The sequence below is a fragment of the Periophthalmus magnuspinnatus genome, chromosome 7 (genome assembly GCF_009829125.3).
Source record: "Periophthalmus magnuspinnatus isolate fPerMag1 chromosome 7, fPerMag1.2.pri, whole genome shotgun sequence".
Lineage (NCBI taxonomy): Eukaryota > Metazoa > Chordata > Actinopteri > Gobiiformes > Gobiidae > Periophthalmus > Periophthalmus magnuspinnatus.
This window is the reverse complement of record NC_047132.1, coordinates 14882056-14901657: the sequence shown is the minus strand read 5'-3', so window position 1 is coordinate 14901657 and position 19602 is coordinate 14882056. Positions and strand designations below refer to the sequence as shown.

Sequence of the window (19602 nt, the reverse complement as noted above, 5' to 3'; positions counted from 1 at the left end):
TTTTTATTCAGTATGATGAGAGGAATATGTGTACCAAATTTTAATGGTCTATGACACAGTAAATATTTTTCATCCCAGTTAACCAAAACCCATGTATTTCAATGAGAAATGTCAGACATTGCCATGGCAACACCTTTGAAATTAGAGGTATGTTCTTATTGACTTTTTTGTTCAGGTTGCCAAGCCAAATGTCCATGCCCAATTTCAAATGTTAACGTCAAATTAATTTTTTTGGACCGATTCAAAAGTTCAAGGGGGCGCTGTGGAGTAAAAAAATTCTGACATATGTAAATTGTATATCATTTCGTGTAGATCAAGATTTTAAACAAAATGTATATGCCGGAAAATAGGACACTGCATGTGTGAGTTATGCTCACTTTAACACTTCAAAATATTGCTTTTTTTTTTTGCAGGCTGGCCACACCCATATTTTATGATGTAGAAAAATCCAAGACGGTTCCCTATAATCCCACATGGGTCTAGTTCATTTTGACCAATTTGCAAATTTTTTGAATGAAAATCTGAGGCGCAAAAAATCCAAATGTGAGAGGTAAAATTTTGAAAAAATGGGGTTCCGCCCACAATGGCCGACTTCCTGTAGGGTTTAGGGTGGGGTCATAATATCATTTTTTACTTGTCTTCACATCTTCTATGTTTGTAACAAATTTCATTTGTCTACGATGAAAAAGGTCTCTCATTGCCGCAATGTATTTCAAATTTTGAGGTGGCGCTATTGAGTCATTTTGATACATTAATTTTTTTGAACATCAAAATAATTAATTTTTCACCAATCTTGAATTTTGGGTCCAATAAAATTGACTTTTCGTTAACGTTCAGGGGGTCAAAAGTGGATTCAAAGTCGCGACCAAAATAAGAAGAAGAAGAAGAAGAAGAAGAATAATGGAAACGCATTTTCCACCCATTATTTTTCTCCTAAACCATAACAGCTACAGTCATGTGACTTTCTCACATTGTGCCCCATCACAAATAAGGCCCCTGTGAATTTTTTCACACGTCCACAACAAATCGATTGTCTTCTATGAATTTTTGAAAATGGAATTTGAAGAGGGCGCTAGAGAGGCATTTTGTGAGAGAGTGCCTTGATTTGCATATCATTGCGTTCAGCTCACAAATGTGCATAAACGCTGTATTAGCCTTTTCCCAACAAAAAATGTGTGAAACATAAATATTTTATTGAAATATTGCAAAAATTGCGATTTTGTTGAAAATTCACCCTGACCACACCCAAAGTCATAATCAAAATGTAATTGTTAATCTTTAATCACACATGGGTTTAGAGGGATTTGGCCAAATTTGAAGTGTTTGTGATGAAAACTGTGCGAGAAAATGTCCTGAATGCGAGGGTGTGCACTTTTGTCATTCCCGGGTTTGATCTAATATGGCCGACTTCCTGTACATTTTAGGGCGGGGCCATAATATCATTTTTGTCATGTCCCGACATGTACTATTTTTTGATGTGAGTTTCGGATTTTTACGTCGACTTTTTTCCGAGTCGGGCTCCCATTGGCCCCATGAAAATCAAAGTTTGAGGTGGCGCTACCGAGTCGTCTTTCGTTATTTTTTCTCGGGGTCTTTTGTGACAATTAGAGCTCATCGAGTTCTAATTTTTGACACCACTCACTGCCATGTCGGGGCGTGTTTACTACTTGATTTTTGCCATTTTCCGGGTTTCGGACGCGGTTTTAATGAGTCCCTCGCCGGGACGGAGTCCCAGGCTCGGGCCTAATAATGGAAACGCATTTTCCACCCATTATTTTTCTCCTAAACCATAACAGCTACAGTCATGTGACTTTCTCACATTGTGCCCCATCACAAATAAGGCCTCTGTGAATTTTTCCACAAGTCCACAACAAAGCGTTTGTCTTCGACGAATTTTTGAATATAAAATTTGAAGAGGGCGCTAGAGAGCCATTTTATCAGAGAGTGTCTTGATTTGCATATCATTGCGTTCAGCTCACAAATGTGCATAAACGCTGTATTAGCGTTTTCCCAACAAAAAATGTGTGAAAGAGAAATATTTTTTTGAAATATTCATAAATTTGCGATTTTGTTGAAAATTCACCCTGACCACACCCAAAGTCATAATCAAAGTATAATTGATAATCTTTAATCACACATGGGTTTAGTGGGATTTGGCCAAATTTGAAGTGTTTGTGATGAAAACTGTGCGAGAAAATATCCTGAATGTGAGGGTGCGTACTTTTGTCGTTCCCGGGTTTGATCCAATATGGCCGACTTCCTGTACATTTTATGGCGCGGCCATAATATAATTTTTGTTATGTCCCAATATGTTCTATTTTTTTATGTGAGTTTCAGATTTTTAAGTTGACTTTTTTCCGAGTCGGGCTCCCATTGGCCCCATAAAATCAAAGTTTGAGGGGGCGCTGTGGAGCAATATAAAATCTGACCTGTGTAAATTGTATATCTATGTGTTCAGATCAACATTTTGAATAAAAAAGTATATTCATGCCGGGACGTAGGACACTAACTGTGTGAGTTACATGCAATTAAAAACTTTTAAAAATGGCTTTTTTCTTTGCAGGCTGGCCACACCCACATTTTATTACTTAGAAAATTCCAAAAGAGTTGCTTATAATCCCACATGGGTCTAGTTCATTTTGACAAATTTGCAAGTTTGTTTAATGAAAATCCAAGGCGCAAAAAATCCAAATGTGAGAGGTAAAATTTTGAAAAAATGAGGTTCCGCCCACAATGGCCGACTTCCTGTAGGGTTTAGGGTGGGGTCATAATATCATTTTTTACTTGTCTTGACATGTTCTATGTTTGTACCAAATTTCATTTGTCTACGATGAAAAAGGTCTCTCATTGCCGCAATGTATTTCAAATTTTGAGGTGGCGCTATTGAGTCATTTTGATACATTAATTTTTTTGAACATCAAAATAATTAATTTTTCACCAATCTTGAATTTTGGGTCCAATAAAATTGACTTTTCGTTAACGTTCAGGGGGTCAAAAGTGGATTCAAAGTCGCGACCAAAATAAGAAGAAGAAGAAGAAGAAGAATAATAATGGAAACGCATTTTCCACCCATTATTTTTCTCCTAAACCATAACAGCTACAGTCATGTGACTTTCTCACATTGTGCCCCATCACAAATAAGGCCCCTGTGAATTTTTTCACACGTCCACAACAAATCGATTGTCTTCTATGAATTTTTGAAAATGGAATTTGAAGAGGGCGCTAGAGAGGCATTTTGTGAGAGAGTGCCTTGATTTGCATATCATTGCGTTCAGCTCACAAATGTGCATAAACGCTGTATTAGCCTTTTCCCAACAAAAAATGTGTGAAACATAAATATTTTATTGAAATATTGCAAAAATTGCGATTTTGTTGAAAATTCACCCTGACCACACCCAAAGTCATAATCAAAATGTAATTGTTAATCTTTAATCACACATGGGTTTAGAGGGATTTGGCCAAATTTGAAGTGTTTGTGATGAAAACTGGGCGAGAAAATGTCCTGAATGCGAGGGTGTGCACTTTTGTCATTCCCGGGTTTGATCTAATATGGCCGACTTCCTGTACATTTTAGGGCGGGGCCATAATATCATTTTTGTCATGTCCCGACATGTACTATTTTTTGATGTGAGTTTCGGATTTTTACGTCGACTTTTTTCCGAGTCGGGCTCCCATTGGCCCCATGAAAATCAAAGTTTGAGGTGGCGCTACCGAGTCGTCTTTCGTTATTTTTTCTCGGGGTCTTTTGTGACAATTAGAGCTCATCGAGTTCTAATTTTTGACACCACTCACTGCCATGTCGGGGCGTGTTTACTACTTGATTTTTGCCATTTTCCGGGTTTCGGACGCGGTTTTAATGAGTCCCTCGCCGGGACGGAGTCCCGGGCTCGGGCCTAAATATTAGAACAAAATGATACATTTTTGCATAGAGTATATCTGACCCCACTCAGGATGAGTAAAATGTATGCTAGCTTGTCTCCTAAATGTAACAGACATAAATCGCATATAGGTTCTTATTTTAATATGTTTTGGGAATGTAATCATTTAAGAAAGCTCGGGAATTTAATATACAACTTTACTGTTAAAACTGCCAAAAAGTCCCTTAAGATATCTCCTATAAGGGGTGAGAGGTGGGAGGGCTGTAAAATGTTAACATGGAATAAAAAATATGAATAAAAAATGTAAGATGTAATTGACATGATTTTTCTGTGTTTCTAACAAAATCTAAATAAGCTACAATTTTGAATTTCCACTGTAGAAATGGGACAGTTGTTATAAATCTTTAGACATAATGCAAAACTATTGGGGAGTAAACATTTCTGAAAACTACTGTCCACTAAACCTGCAAATCCAGACTAAAGGTAATCCAAGTTTCCCCATTGAAATACATTCAACTTTTGGCTCCAATTTCCTCCATTTTGGAAATTAGAATTGATTTGTTAAAAAGTTTTTAAAGGATCTGTAGGTGGCGTTCACCTTCGATAATTTGATGATGTCATAATCTCAAATGGAGGACAGTGGCCTATGGGGATGTACTGTTTTTTATTTATTTATTTATTTATTATTTATATATTATTTTTTATTTATTTTATACTGACAGACAAGACGCTAAACTTTGTGCCAGTTTTAGTTTAATGTGGTAGACCCAGTAATTACAGAGATATTAACCATAAACCAGCTCAACTCTTCTGTACTCTGTCAGTCAAACAGCAAATTTCACCACAGAATTCTGACTTCCAGCTCAGTGTCTATATCAGGGGTCACCAACCTTTTATAACCTGAGAACTACTTTATGGGCACTGAGTCATACGAAGGGCTACCAGTTTGAGACGCTCTTCTGAAATAACACATTTTCTCAGTTTGCCTTTAGTTATACATTATTAATAATGATAAATGATAATCATCTATGTGAACACACTGATCATGTTGCAAGACACTGATCACATTAATGATTTCTCAAAATAATTATCAACAATGAGCAAGGAGGAAAACAGATATCAGTATTCAGCACTTTAACTTTACTAATCTTAGTATTTGTTAAATTTCCAGATGACACTTACATCACTACATCTCATAGGAAAAGTGTCCCATTTTCACTATCCATTGACAAACCTTTTTAACAAAACATAAATAATATACATTGCACCATGTTTCATAAAGTTATCAATTATGTAATGTTAAAGAAAAATAATCTTACATATTTTTAAATAAATCTCGGCTGCGTTGTGTGACTTTTTCACCGGTGTCGTGAAAACAGCCTGTTGTTTACCCAAAGCTGCATTTAGCTCTGGGCTTGTTCTGCCCATAGTGCTCGTCCCCGTGGGGAGTGCGCGTCCCCGTGGGTAGTTAGTGTGGAGTTTTGTGAGACGTAGTGAAGTGTCCCTCCACATTGTGCTGCTTTGCCGTCACCACAGTCGCTCCGCAGATGAGAGACGCGCAGGTTTCTTTTACAGTCTTAAATCGTTGTGAAAGTGATCTCTTTATTTTCTACCATGTTTTGGAGTAAGAAACTGCATTCAGTGCATCCTCACAGCGCTCGCGAGCGGAGCACTGGTTTTGTCACGCGCACAATACTGACCTTTGAAGTGAGTAGGTCAAAGTTCACCTTAACTTATCTAAACTTCACGTATAATGAACAAATGTTTAAGATATTGTCATTTTTAAATCTATATAAACGCAAGGGTGATAAAAAAAAAAAAAATAGCAACAGAATAAAATTAAACTTTAGATGCAGCTCATTAGTGACTTGTGCCACTTTTAGAACCGGTCTGTGGGCGACTCATGTGGGGCTTGGGGGCCCCTGCTATAAAGTGACTTGCAAGTGTAGTAAGCCTAACTGATAGACTGGCTGTAACATCTGACAATATAGAAAAAAACATGGAGGATTACCCCACTATGCAAATTAAAGGTTTTATAACCAGAATAAACTAAAGTCTGTGAAGAAATGGACGACTGACTGGAGCTCAGTGCTGTTAAAACTAAACAATGTCTCAAACTTCTCATCCACGATACACCAGTAGAACAGGTATAGGAGGCTAAATTACTTTGCGTTTACATTGACCGCAGATAATGATACAAGTGGATACTATGGTAAGGAACACGGGCCAGGCATTAGCGGTGTTGAGAAGGTGCAGCAGCTACTTAACATTCGACTTACAATCTAAATAACAATCTTATTTTATCATGACTATTAGCAGTTATTGTGGGCAAATGCCTTAAAGGTTCGTCTTAAAAGGACTCTCTGTGGTCTGAATCATCAAGACTTAAAGCCCAGCGCCTGCAGCCAATCATGAATCTGTGCTAGCGCAGCCTATGCAGCTCAGTAAGGTTCTGAGGCATGTTCTATCCATATACTGTACTGTGAAAAAAGTGTAGAAATGGTATATTGTCACATTTATATAGCACTTTTCTGTCTTCAAAAAGCCTTATATCAAGAAATCACACACACACACTCGCAGGGTGTTAAGTGTCTTGGAACTTGGAACGAGCTGGAATCTTACTGCTAACCTGTGGGGCAGTGGATGAAACTGCTCTAGCACCAATAATGTCTATGTCAGGAGAGTGTTTCGAACCACCAACCTTTACAAGCACTCTACCAACTGAGCCACTGACACCCCACAGTATGTTTACTTTATGTGCAGGTTTAGGCGCTGGCGACCGAGGTTCAGCTGTGTTTGTATTTTTTTAAAACTAAGCACACAGGCAAAACACGTTTAATACACTAACAACTCAATCAGTTTATAATGATTTTATATAGCTTAAAAGTATTTGTAGTATCTCGTATCGGTATACATACTATTGCTAATAAATCCATATTCCTACTGCCAGGGCCAGCCCTTGCCTTTATGGGGCCCTAAGCAGAATTTGCCTTGGGGGCCCTCACCACATCGGAAACACAAATCCCTCATTGCATCTTGATACTGCACAGATATCTACAGATTACAGGCTGTATAAATAACACACCATAGACATCAAGAATGTTACGTTAGACACTGTAACGGTATCAAAATAGGTGGTGCATTATAATGTGGCCCTATTGGCTAAAGTGAGAATATACGTACAGGTTGTACACTCTGATAAATTACTTAAATATTAAGTTATTATCACCAGGCATTACCAGCTTCAGCATCTTCAGCAGCATCTTGAGATGTGGATGTCACTTCATCTCCAATGGCAAAGAACTTGTCTAAAGAGCCTTTGCAGAAAAAACATAAAACACAGTCAGACTAAATGTAAATCCAAATTCCTGAATAATGACAATAATGATGAAATGAAATAATTATAGGCTTTATCACAGGCACTTTGCTGTTATTTGTGACTATTACGTTATTTATTTATTTTTAGCACTCATATAACATATAACAATAAAAAAGGACACAGTCTATACAAAAAAAAGGTGCAGGAAGAGGCAAAAAGCCCAAATATTAACCTTATGAATACATAAAATTGAACACTGTGGTGGTGCATTGGATAAAAAATGGCATTTATGCAACTTAAAAAGTGAATTCAAACATGGATTGAAAATCAATAAAACATCCAACAACTGAAAGATTATTAAACATTACCCTGAAATATCAGACATTTCCTTAAACTCTTTTTAAATAAAGTTTCTGCCATCACGAGCCACATGGCTCCACACTTTACAGCCTCTGGATCACAGGCAATGAGTATTGTATCTATGAATCTGCATTAATTGTAAGTAAAATGTGAAATGTTTAGGGATAGGGATAATAATTATATAATAGTTATATATAGTTTATAAATGGCATTGAATAAAATAAGACTGTTACTAACTGGCTTTATTATGCTGCTCAGGTCTTCTACAAATGTGAAAGACCGGTGTCCCGTTAGCTCCATGCCCAGGCTCTCTCGATAATTTAGCCGAGCAATGTAGCACCAAACACCGCAGCGACAGTGAGACATACTGACAGCAACGCCTTAGCCTGGATTTAATGTTAAGTGATGCCCAACAGCAGATTTCCCGCTAACTGGCTAACAACAATATACTACACACACATAATTTACAGGCAGGAAACACGGTCATGAAAATGTTATGTTTCATAATGACACTTTCACTACTGAGAAGAAGGCTGTGCGGTCGGTCACAAACACAGAAACACCACCTTACACTGGGCCTGGGCTGGGCCCCACCCCCTGCTACTACACCTGCCGCTGCGATGCTATGCTAAGTGCTAATAGCATGTTGACATACTCAAGATAGCGGTGGGTGGTGACATTGTGAATTAAAATGACGATAACGTAACTTGTCACATTAATTGCATTAACCTCTTTGTAAGATTCACTCAACATTACCTCTAGATTAATGTTTCTTCTCTTCTTTTTACGCTTCTCCGCACCCGACGGGTAGCTTCGTTTGGACATGATGAAGACGATGAAAACTCGGAACAGTCGGGCACAATACCGTTACATTATGCATTTGTTTATTCCACACTCGTGCTCGCTTACAATAAAGTTGGCCAATCATCGCAAGATCAGGTGTAGCGTCGTTCAGTTGGTTGCCAGATTGTCAATACAAATACATCATGTGTCACTACACAGTGCGCTTACTGCGCTACAGCAGAGATGCGTCAGTAGCGCGTACTGCGCGCGTACTAAATGCAATGTATATTGTGGGGGGTTGCCAGATTGGGGGCCCTCTTGAGTCCTCAGGGCCCTAAGCGACCGCTTAGTTCGCTTATAGGCTGGGCCGGCCCTGCCTACTGCCATAGTGGAAAGTGTCATGCTTATAGACGTGTTGGCAGTATGCAGTTCTGGTCATTTGAAATGGACATCTATAAAACTACAAAAAAACATTTTTTCCCAAATATTCCCTGATTTATTTGCTAAAACGAACCATACACACTGTAAACCAAAGTCTACATGTTTTATGGTGAACATTCAGCATAATAAAAATACATTTCAAAGGCGTGTCTTTGTCGTTTCTTTTTCTTTCTACTTCCTTCTGCTTTCACTTCTCCCATTGTAGACCAATCTTAAGACATTTATTCAAACTATTCCACATATTTACCTAGCGTCTTTGTTGCCAAGATATCGTTCATTTTTATCATTTACATTTTGAGATAAGTATTGTGAACTTTGGCCATGTTTACAGAAGGCCCTTTAGTAGGAATCCCAGACAGTCTGGAGCATGAGGGAACACTTGATGAAAATATTAATCATTGGAGATGGAAATGTTGGTAAATCCTCATTTGTCAATCGCTACGTCAACGGACGGTTCAGCCAGAGCTACAAGATGACCATGGGAGGTACTTTTACTTTCACAGCATGTTGGTTTTACTATGATTACTACGGATTACTACTATGGAAACACTCACTACTACTTGCACTAACTACTAGGCTGCTACAACCAACTACTCCTACTTATGAACTGCTTCTAACTACACCTAACAACTATTACCCCTTCTACTGACACTACTAATGATACTACAAGTACAACTAGATATGACTTTTGCCGAGACAAATTATTACTTTAGAAACACTTACTGCTACTTTTGCCATCTGGATTAAACCAGGACTAAACTACTAACTACTACTACTTTTAATGCTACTAACTACAATTACTACTTCAATTGCTACTACTACTACTATAACTACAAAGTACCACTATGGAAACACGTATTAGTACCTTCTTCACCTAAATCAAGATTAAATTAGAAATAGCGAGAAATATTTCAACACTAAGTATTAAGCCAGTTTTAAAGGACTATGCACTACTACTGACTTGATACTAACTACTACTACAAGTAATTGCTACAAGCTACACCCACCGAACTACTGCTACCTCTTCCACTGCTGCTACTACTACTGCTACTACTACTACCACCACTACTGCGTGTTCCGTTTACTATAATTACTACCAACTACTACTATGGAAGCACTTACTGACCACCTTAACCAAGGCTAAACTACTAACTACTATAACTACAACTATTACATCCACTGCTAGTACTATTACTACTACTACTACTACTACTACTATTACTAGTACTACATTTTTACCTCCACGAATATTACACTGTACTAACATAATACAAGAAGCAGTAGAAGCTTTTGCCAAAGTCACATTTAATATTGTTTTGATTTTTTTCCATTGTAAATTCAGTCAAGGTGCCTGTAGTTATTTAACATGTATTGCAAAAATGTCATCAAAACACAATAAACTGTCCAGGAACTAGGATTTTGGACTATCAAATTTACTTTTTCTAATTCAGTGGTTATAGTAAATACAAAAAAGAAGCTACTTCTATCATTTATACTGAACCTAATAATACTATTACTTGAACTACCTTTTACTGACAATGTGCTGATAAAATGTGTCTATCTTTTTCCAGTTGACTTTTCATTGAAGGTCTTGCAGTGGTCAGAAAGGGATAAGGTCAGATTACAGCTCTGGGACATAGCAGGTAAAAGCAAATACTATAACTATTACTACTACTGCTGCTACTATTTCTATTACCACAACTACTACTATACTTCTAATACTAACACAAGTGCAAACGCTGGTGCTACTCTCACTAACTTGTATGCCCTACAAACTTAAATGTGAATACTTATTAACTACTGCTATAATCACAGCTACTTCATTACCATTTATACAAAACTTTCTCCTTTTAGGTTAAAACCTTAAGATATTTGCCCGTAATAACTGCTGACTGCCACTAACTACAACTTTCACTAGCTATTACAAGTTACGACTTACAACTAACATCTACTAATTAACTAACTAACTACTACTACTACTACTACAATAACACACCTGCGCTCTTAACCTTGAACCTACTACTAATACTAACTGCTACTATCTGCTACTTACACTTAACTACTACTTACCACTAACTACTACTTACAACCATGACTACTACGACAGTGGCTCAGTGGTTACCCGAAGGTCGGAGGATCGAGTCCCGCTCGGACTAAGTTCTGTCGTTGTGTTCTTAGCCCCCAGGGCAGCTGTGGCTACAATAGTAGCTTACCATCACTTAGTGTGGAAATGAATGAATAATGACTGTAGTGTAGCGATTTGAGAGGCCTGTAAAGTGCATTACAAGTGTAAGCCATCATTATTACTACTACTACATCTACTATTATTGCTACTATGTGCAGGTCAGGAGCGGTTTATCTCGATGACTCGTATCTACTACAGAGGTGCTGTGGGCTGTGTGGTCATATTTGATGTGGCCGACTCTACGAGTTTCCTCAGCTGTCGACTCTGGAAACAAGACCTGGACCTGAAGACCATGCTCCCCAACGGACAGCCCCTCCCCTGCATTCTACTGGCAAATAAGGTCAGGATTAAACTAGGACTGAATAAGAATAGGGGCTAAACCAGTACCAAACCCAGATTAAAAGGCCTCAAATTGGTCTGATCAAGAACAAAATCAGACAGACACCACGACTAAAGCAGAAGGCAATGCAAGTTTATTTGTAAAGCACAGTTTGTACACAGTAATTCAAAGTACTTTACAGAATAAGAAAGACATTCAAATAACAGTACAACTAATCAAAACATAAATAATCACAAATAATCATCATAAAATTAACATTAAAAGAGAAGAGTGTAGAATAAAAACCTTTCAGTCATATGCACAGCTGAACAGAACCATTTGGAGCCTGGATTTAAACATTGACAAGGTAGAGGCCTGTCTCACATCTTCAGGAAGACTGTTCCAGGTTTTAGCTGCATCAAACTGAAACACTGATTCCCCATGTTTAGTCCTGACTCTGGGCACCAGCAGGAGGCCGGTCCCTGAAGTCCTCAAAGTGTGAGATGGTTCATATGGCACTAACATGTCAGAGATGTACTTTGGTGCTGGTCCATGGAGACTTGTCACAAGCAGAGCTGCTTTAAAGTTTATTCTCTGAGCCACAGGAGCCAGTGCAGAGACCTGAGCACAGGACACATGTGTGAAGTACTTCCTGGTTCTAGTCAGGACCCGAGCAACAGAGTTCTGGATGTACTGCTGCTGTCTTAATGCTCGTTTGGAGAGGCCAGTGAGCAGGACGTTACAGTGATGTAGATGTAGGAAAGGGGACCCAGGGCTGGTCTGGGGGCAGGGCAGGTGATGGAGGTGCTGCTGGAACTGAAACCCCTGTTGGGGCTGTCACAGACAGGTTCAAGGCCTGTGAAGAGGGCCCTGGTGATGAATCCTTCACTTTGGAAGGTGGTGCTGCTGACTTGTTCTCTGAGGAAGGTGGTGTTGCTGCTGAAACCCTTGCTGGGGGAGATGGTTGTGGTGCTGGTGGTGACTCCTTCGGTAGTGGAGGTGGTTGTGGTAGTTGTGGTGCTGCTGGTGGTGCTGACACATTGGCTCAGTCTCTGGCTGGTGCAGTAGGAATGCTTCTCTTATTCCTCTTTTCTCTCACTGGCCCAGGACCCTGTCCAGGCCAGTGCCTCAGAGTGTCGAGGAGGTTATCCATCAGCACTCTCATTTCACCTCTGGTGGAGCCATTTCCCTTGAACAGGTCCTCTCGTTTCCAGAACAGATTAAAGTTCTCAATGTGGTGCAATCCTCTGGGTGTACTGGGTGCGCACACGTTGAACAGCCATGTGTTTAGCTGAGACAGCCTTGAATAATTTAATGAAATCCCTTCTCAAGAATTCAATTTGTTCCATTCTGGTGTCAACACCTACGTACCCACGTGAACACAGTGACATAAGGACTGGTTTATTTTTGGTTTATTTCATATTCATTTTTTGTATTGTCTCCAGGCCTGTAATACCCCACCTGTCAATGCTGTGATTATTACATCTACACCTGAATTCAATCATAAAATATGTCTATTTGTTAAATGAGTGCACAGCAAAAATGTTCTCTAAATTATAATACTTCCAACAGTATAAGTGATGATGTCATTTCTGGGTCCATCCAGAAACTTCACAGCTAATTTCTTTGTTTTTGTTGCTTATTCATCAAACAAGAGACTGTTACTTTTCAAAAACACATGATTAACCACAAATATCAAATGTGCAAATAATGTAGTAATAACCTAGGATTACCAGTGTCTATATGTCATTTATTGCTGGTCACCACTAACGCTACCGTAGCCTGGCCTAGCATCTTACCTCAACCTCCCTCGTACACTTTCTGTCACAGTTATGACCACAGATCCATGCTAATAAACTTGTCATCATGGCTTGTTAAATGTCTGCAATCTTTTTTTAACATGAGATGAGTTGTCGTATTCCTCATCTTGATTTGATTGGACTAGCCTTATAGTTTAACTTGTATAATTGTGACAAATGATTTAGCTTTATTACTGTTAAAAATAATACAGATTAAATATAAAGGTGTGCTATGGAACTGGTGGAGTATAAAATGCATTCAAATATCTACATGGAGACAAGGGACAAAGTGATTGTAGTAGAAGTAGTAGTTGTAGTGGTAGTTCTAGTAGTAGTAGTTGCAATAGTAATGGTGACAGTAGTAGTCGTAGAAGTAGTAGTTGTAGTAGAAGTAAAGTGATTGCAGTAGTAGTTGCGGTAGTCGTGATAGTTTTAATAGTAGTAGTATAAATAGTAGGCTAGTAGTGGTGGTGGTGATAGTGACAGTAGTCATAGATATAGTGGTAAAGCACTGTAGTAGGTTAATGGTTGTTGTAGTGATGGTAGAGGAAGTAGTATTAGTAGTAACATAATAAATGATAAAATTGTACATTTTTTTCCCTGCAGTGTGACCTGAGCCAGCGAGCCGTGTCTGCAGATAACATCGACAAGTTCAGCAGAGCCAACGGGTTTGTCACATGGATGGAGACGTCTGTGAAAAACAACAGGAACGTTGAAGAGGCTATGGGGTACATACACACAGAAGTAGTAGTAGTATTTGTAGTAGTTAAGATTTTGAGTAGTAGAAGTAGTAATTGTAGTAGTAGTTGGGGTAGTAGTAGTAGTAATAATAGTTGTAGTAAAGGGTTGGAGAAATAGATGTAAAAGTGGTGGTAGTTCTAGTAGTACTTGTGGTAGTAGTAATAATAGTAGTAGTAAAGATTTGTAATGGTAGTAGACGTTGTAGTAGTAGTGATGATAGTGATAGTACTAGTCATAGTAGTAGTAGTAATAATTGTAGTACTAGTGGTGGTAGGTGCGGGTGTGGTAGTAGAAACAGTAGTAGCAGTAGTAGTAGTAGTAGTAGTCGTAGTAGTAGTAGTATAGCAGTAGTAGTGGTAAAGGTTTGTAGTAGTAGTAGTTGCAGTGGTGGTGGTAGTTGTAGTGGTAGTAGAAGTTGTACTTGTTGTCGTAGTGATGATTGTACTAGTTGTAGAAATAGTAGTTGGGCTAGTGTTAATAATAGTCGTAGAAGTAGTAGTAAAAGATTGTAGTAGTAGTTGTAGTAGTAGTGGTGGTGGTAGTGATAGTAGTAGAAGCAATAGTAGTAGTTGTAGAAGTATTAATAGTTGTAATAGTAGTTGGCTAGTGACTAGTAGAAGTAGTTGTGGTAGTGGTGGTAGTGGTAGTACAAGCAGTAGTTGTAGAATTAGTATTTGTAGTAGTTGTATTAGTTGTAGTAGCAGTGACAGTTGTAGTGGTAATAGTAGAAGCAGTTGTAGTAGTAGTAGTAAAGGTTTGTAGTAATAGTTGTGGTGTTAGTGTTAGCAGTAGAAGTAGTAGTAGTTTGTAACTGCAGTGTTGGTAGTAATGGTGGTATACCTGATGATTATGTTTTTTTCACAATATAGTAGTGATGATAATATTAGTATTAGTATCATTAGTAGTAGTTAGAGTAGTCGCAGTAGCTAGGTCCTTTAATCCTTTGTGTGTGTTTACAGGAGGCTGGTGCAGGAGATTCTGTTAATCCAGCCCAGTCCTGACCCAGTCCTGCCTCCTCCTGAAGACCTGGTCCACTCAGAGCCAAACCAGACCAGAGCCCACTGTTGCTGAGGAAGTACTAGTAGTAGTAGTAGTAGTAGTAGTAGTAGTAGTAGTCACAGTAAAGAAGAAGCTGTTCCTCTTTTCTGTATATACTGTATATTTTCTGTATATAGTAAGAGTAATTGTAGCAGTAGTAGTAGTGGTTGTAGTTCTAATAATAGTAGTTGTAGTTGTAGTAGAAGTAGTTGTAGTAGTACAGGGATGTAATAGTAGTAGTAATGGTTTTTAACTACATTAGTGGTAGTAATGGTGGTAAACCTGATGTATTAGTTTAATGTATTAGTATTTTTTTCATAATATAGCAATAATGATAATATTAAGTAGTAATAATAGTAGTAGTAGTAGTATAAGTAGTAGTGTAGTACTAGTATTAGAAGTATGCATGTATTATGAACTGTTCTTCTTTTCTGTATATAGCTGTATGTAACTCTCATTTATCAGCAGAGGGCACTGTCCACCACTATGGGACGTATACAACATTCTTCTATAAGGTAACAGTGGAAGCACAATTTAAATGATTTTATGGATGCAGTGAAAGTTTGTTGATACCAGGAAGAATGCTAGTAATAGTACATGTACTTTAGATTACCATTACTACTACTATTATTTTATACTACTATGATTTTTTTGTTTTTATAATGGTTTAAGTTGCCCTCTGTGAAACACCCTGGCCACATTTTGCTGTTGTATGTGCTATGTTTAATACATATTTAATAATACATTTAATATTATTTTTTATTTTATATGATGTTGTTTTTCACTTAAATCGGCGTATGTCTAAACATTTTAACTATTGAATTCAGTATTGTGGATATATTATAGCTATTTTTCATCTATTGGTAACAACTTACTTATGGTAGCTTTAAAGTGCACACAACAGGTGAGACGCCTCATTTACAGAAGACATTGGGCTTGTGTCTGCTGTATAGTTTTAATCTAGAACATGCATGGATCATTATGTTACATTTTGGACATTTTTAAATCCCAATATTAATCTAAAACTACTTAATAAAAGAAACACGTCTGCTGGCTTCCACGTTACAAAACTGTGGTGTCCAATGGGGGTATGCCGGTGGCGATGAAAGCGGGGGTTGATTGGCAATATGGCACCTTGAAAATAAGCGATTGATGATTGCTCTAACATGCACAAATCACTCCAAATACAATTTCAGCTGAGTAAATTATTGTGTGTACTTCCTGGGTATACACTTCAGCCAATGTGACATACTTTGAGGGAATTCCATAACTGTTACCTAAAAACAGGGCAAAGTACTTATGATCAGGCTAATAAAAACAAATGATAACACCTTTATCCTTTGAAATGAATGTATAAATCTTGTGTGTAAATTGTCTCTGCATTTTGGATGGAATTTCATGTTCATGACAAAGGTAGAGGGATTCTGTATTTTTGTATGTTTCACCTCAACGTTTTCCACAAACTACCATGAACTGATTAAACTATAAACTATAATAAATATTTAGCACAGGTACTATCCCACCAAACTAAGTAATAACTAGGGAAAAAAAGCTGCCATATGCATTTAAAGCATTTAAATCATCACACTCCAGAGTATTAGCATTTCTCTTGTGTTCTTAAATATATGAGCAGATAGCTGAGCAGATTTCAGCCTTAGCGACAGGCCTTTGGAGGTGAACATAGCGACGCGCACTGGCAGATGGCGCAGGGATGGGACACCTGTTTGGTGTGAGAACGAGGTGGTGCCCCACTGTGTATTTGACTCATCCTTCAGTGCCGTTGGGGATCCATCTCCAAATCTTGACCTAGGCTTGGTCGGGGCTACCTTAGCTGGACGATTTTACCTATTGTGCACATTTAGGTTGTGCACATTCTGGTTGAGGAAACCAGAGTGCCTAAATGAATCCCAGAAACATGCACAGAGTAGTACAAACCATGCTGCCAAAAGTTTAGTCTTAGCTTGGACTCGGTTGAGCCCTGGCTCATTTGTTTAAGCCTGGTTTAGTATTGGTTTAGTGTAGATTTAATCCATGTTTCAGTCTGCCATTACCCCCTGACCATGGTGCAGGGCAGAGCTGCTGGCCGAAGTGCAGTGGTTCTGCAGATTCATTCATATTGGAATCTACATTCATCAGATATCACAGTCGACTGCATGTGTTTTCCTCTATAAATGTAAACGTTTTCCTTAAAAAAGGTTATTTGTGACCAGAACAGCACAGCAGTGCTCTGCTCTTTCTATGAGTGTCACGCCGCAAAAAAAACACCTCCAACAGAGCCGTGATTAAGTCCTGGTTCATTACTTGTGTAGGCCTGGTCTAGTGTTAATTTAGTTTTTGTCTTAGAATTGGTTTGGCAATTGCTTTGTGTTATGTCCTTGGGCAAGACATTGTAGGGTTAGGGTACAGTCCATTGAATCTTTGACCTCTGCCACAAACTACTTAGCTTTGGTTTGGACTGGTTAAGCGCTGGTTTAGTCTTTCTTTAGTCTTGGTTTAAGTCTTGATCTAATGTGTTGTTTAGTTATGATTTACTCTTTGCACTGGTTTGGTTATTAGTTTTAGTGTAGACTTGCTTAAGTTTTAATTTTAATTTAGGTTTCTAGTATTCTAGTGACTGATCATAATTACTCATTTCAATCCAATAAAGCTGAAAAAAGATGCAATAAATTGTTTTTGGAGAAGAGGAGTCACTCCAATCTCTTTAGCCGTGTGGGATTTTTTTTTTTTTTTTTTTTACAGAGGAGTGAGTGAATCAGAAGCACCCATGTTGGAAAACCCTTGACAAACTGTCAATGTTCAATGACTAAAGACTTAGTCAGCATTTGGCATTGAAAATATGTGTTCATTGGACTGTCTGAATCAAATTGATAATTTATAAATTAATTTCATATTTATAAAGGGGCACTATGCAATATTTAGAAAAATCATATATAAGCTCCCAGGAGGAAAAGGAGATGAGACCACCCACAGAGGATGAGGTATACACACACGCACACACACACACACACCCACACACACCCACCCCCCCACATGCACCCCCCCCACACACACACACACACACACATGCACCCCCCCCCCACACACACACACACACCCACATGCACCCCCCACCCCCCCCACCCCCACCCCCACACACACACACCTCCACCCACACACCCACACCCACACACACACACACACACACACAGGGGGGACTATGGAAACTATGGAATTACTATTAACTAGTCACCTGGCAAATCCAAAGTAAATACCTTTGTATTTTTAAACAGGATATCGGTCTCTACTCCTACTGTGCAATCAGATTTGTTTATTTTAGTGATGCTTGAAACAAACTTGCTCATTGGTCACCTATCAATTTGAACACAAGGAAAATTCTCTCACCTCAAAGTTTAGTGTGCTGGTCATTGAAACCCACTGAGACACAGGCAGAAACATGCAAACTCCACACATAAAAGCAGTGCAGTGTACACAAATGCTACAATAGTGACCTCTTAATCATGAAAACCAGGTACTGGAAGTTAATGTGTTATTAGTTTGTAACTGTTATATATATTTCAAAAGAACTATTCCACTGAACAAAGTGCATTGAACACAAAGGACAAAAACACTCAATTGGCATTTCACAAGAATCACAAAAACAACATGTATGCTTTAAGAATATTATATTATAGTACCCGGAGGAAACCCATCCAGACACGGGGAGAAACATGAAAACTCCACACAGGCCTTGCTGTGAGGCATGAGTGTTGCCACCGTGCTGCCCAAACACAAAAACAGAGAAGAGGGGTTGGTCTGGTCTGCTGCAGGAGGAGCCCTCGTCACCACCCGCTCTGTGGGAACAAACAAGACACAAGAAGAGGGGGAGCAGAAAACACAATATCTGATCCCTAACATTTTATATATGTTTTTTTGTTTGATTGCTTCACACTAAAACACAAGAACCACACTATTTACATGCTATTTACAACAGAAATCACAGAATGATCACTAATACACACAGCACTATACTTAACATCAGGCATATTTTGGCAGATTTCTTAATTGTTTTTTTTTGTTTTTTGTTTTTTTTATTTCACACTAAAACACAAGAATCACACTATTTACAACAAAACACTTATGTATATTATGATACAGTGTCATAGTTAGTCAGTCATATGTCATAGTTAGTTGGCATCTGTGGAGTCAGAAATGACAGAAAACGGGACATGGATGATCTGAGGGCCCCTGCAATAGCAGCCGCAAGCGTAGCAAAGGGAGCAAGGAGAGCCTTAGCAGGAGGAGCAGAGAGGGCCTTAGCAGGAGGAGCAACGCGGGGTTTAGCATAAGGAACAGGGCGGGCCTTAGCAACACGAATACGGAGTCGCTTAGCGGGAGGAGGACGGAGGGGCATGGAGGGGGCAGCAGGGAGGGGCATGGTGGGGGCAGAGGGGGTGGGCAAGGCGGTGGTGGCGGGGAGGGGCATAGCATGAGTAGCGGGGAGGGGCATGGCACGAGCACCAGGAAGGGACATAGCGGGAGGTGCAAGGAGGACTTTAGCAGGAGGAGCAACACGGGATTTAGCATAAGGAACAGGGCAGGCCTTACAAAGACGAATACGGAGGGGCTTAGAGGGAGGAGCAGGGAGGGGAATGGAGGGGGCAGCAGGGAAGGGCATGGCAGGGGCAATGGGGGTGGGCATGGCGGGAGCGGACGGGGTGGGTATGGCGGGAGCGGACGGGGTAGGCATGGCGGGAGCAGCG

The 19602-nt window shown here is 39.1% G+C and overlaps 1 protein-coding gene across 1 annotated transcript in view; it reads left to right on the top strand.

Moving 5' to 3' along the window:
- The window catches only part of LOC117372967 (ras-related protein Rab-7L1-like), a 32820-nt gene extending 17924 nt beyond the window's left edge, over positions 1-14896 (top strand). Inside the window, exons 2-6 of the mRNA XM_055223332.1 lie at positions 9128-9266; positions 10353-10424; positions 11125-11306; positions 13691-13812; positions 14785-14896. Of these exons, the coding sequence (XP_055079307.1) occupies positions 9128-9266; positions 10353-10424; positions 11125-11306; positions 13691-13812; positions 14785-14896 (627 nt within the window). The remainder of the gene's footprint in view (positions 1-9127; positions 9267-10352; positions 10425-11124; positions 11307-13690; positions 13813-14784) is intronic.
- Positions 14897-19602: the final 4706 nt, after the last annotated feature.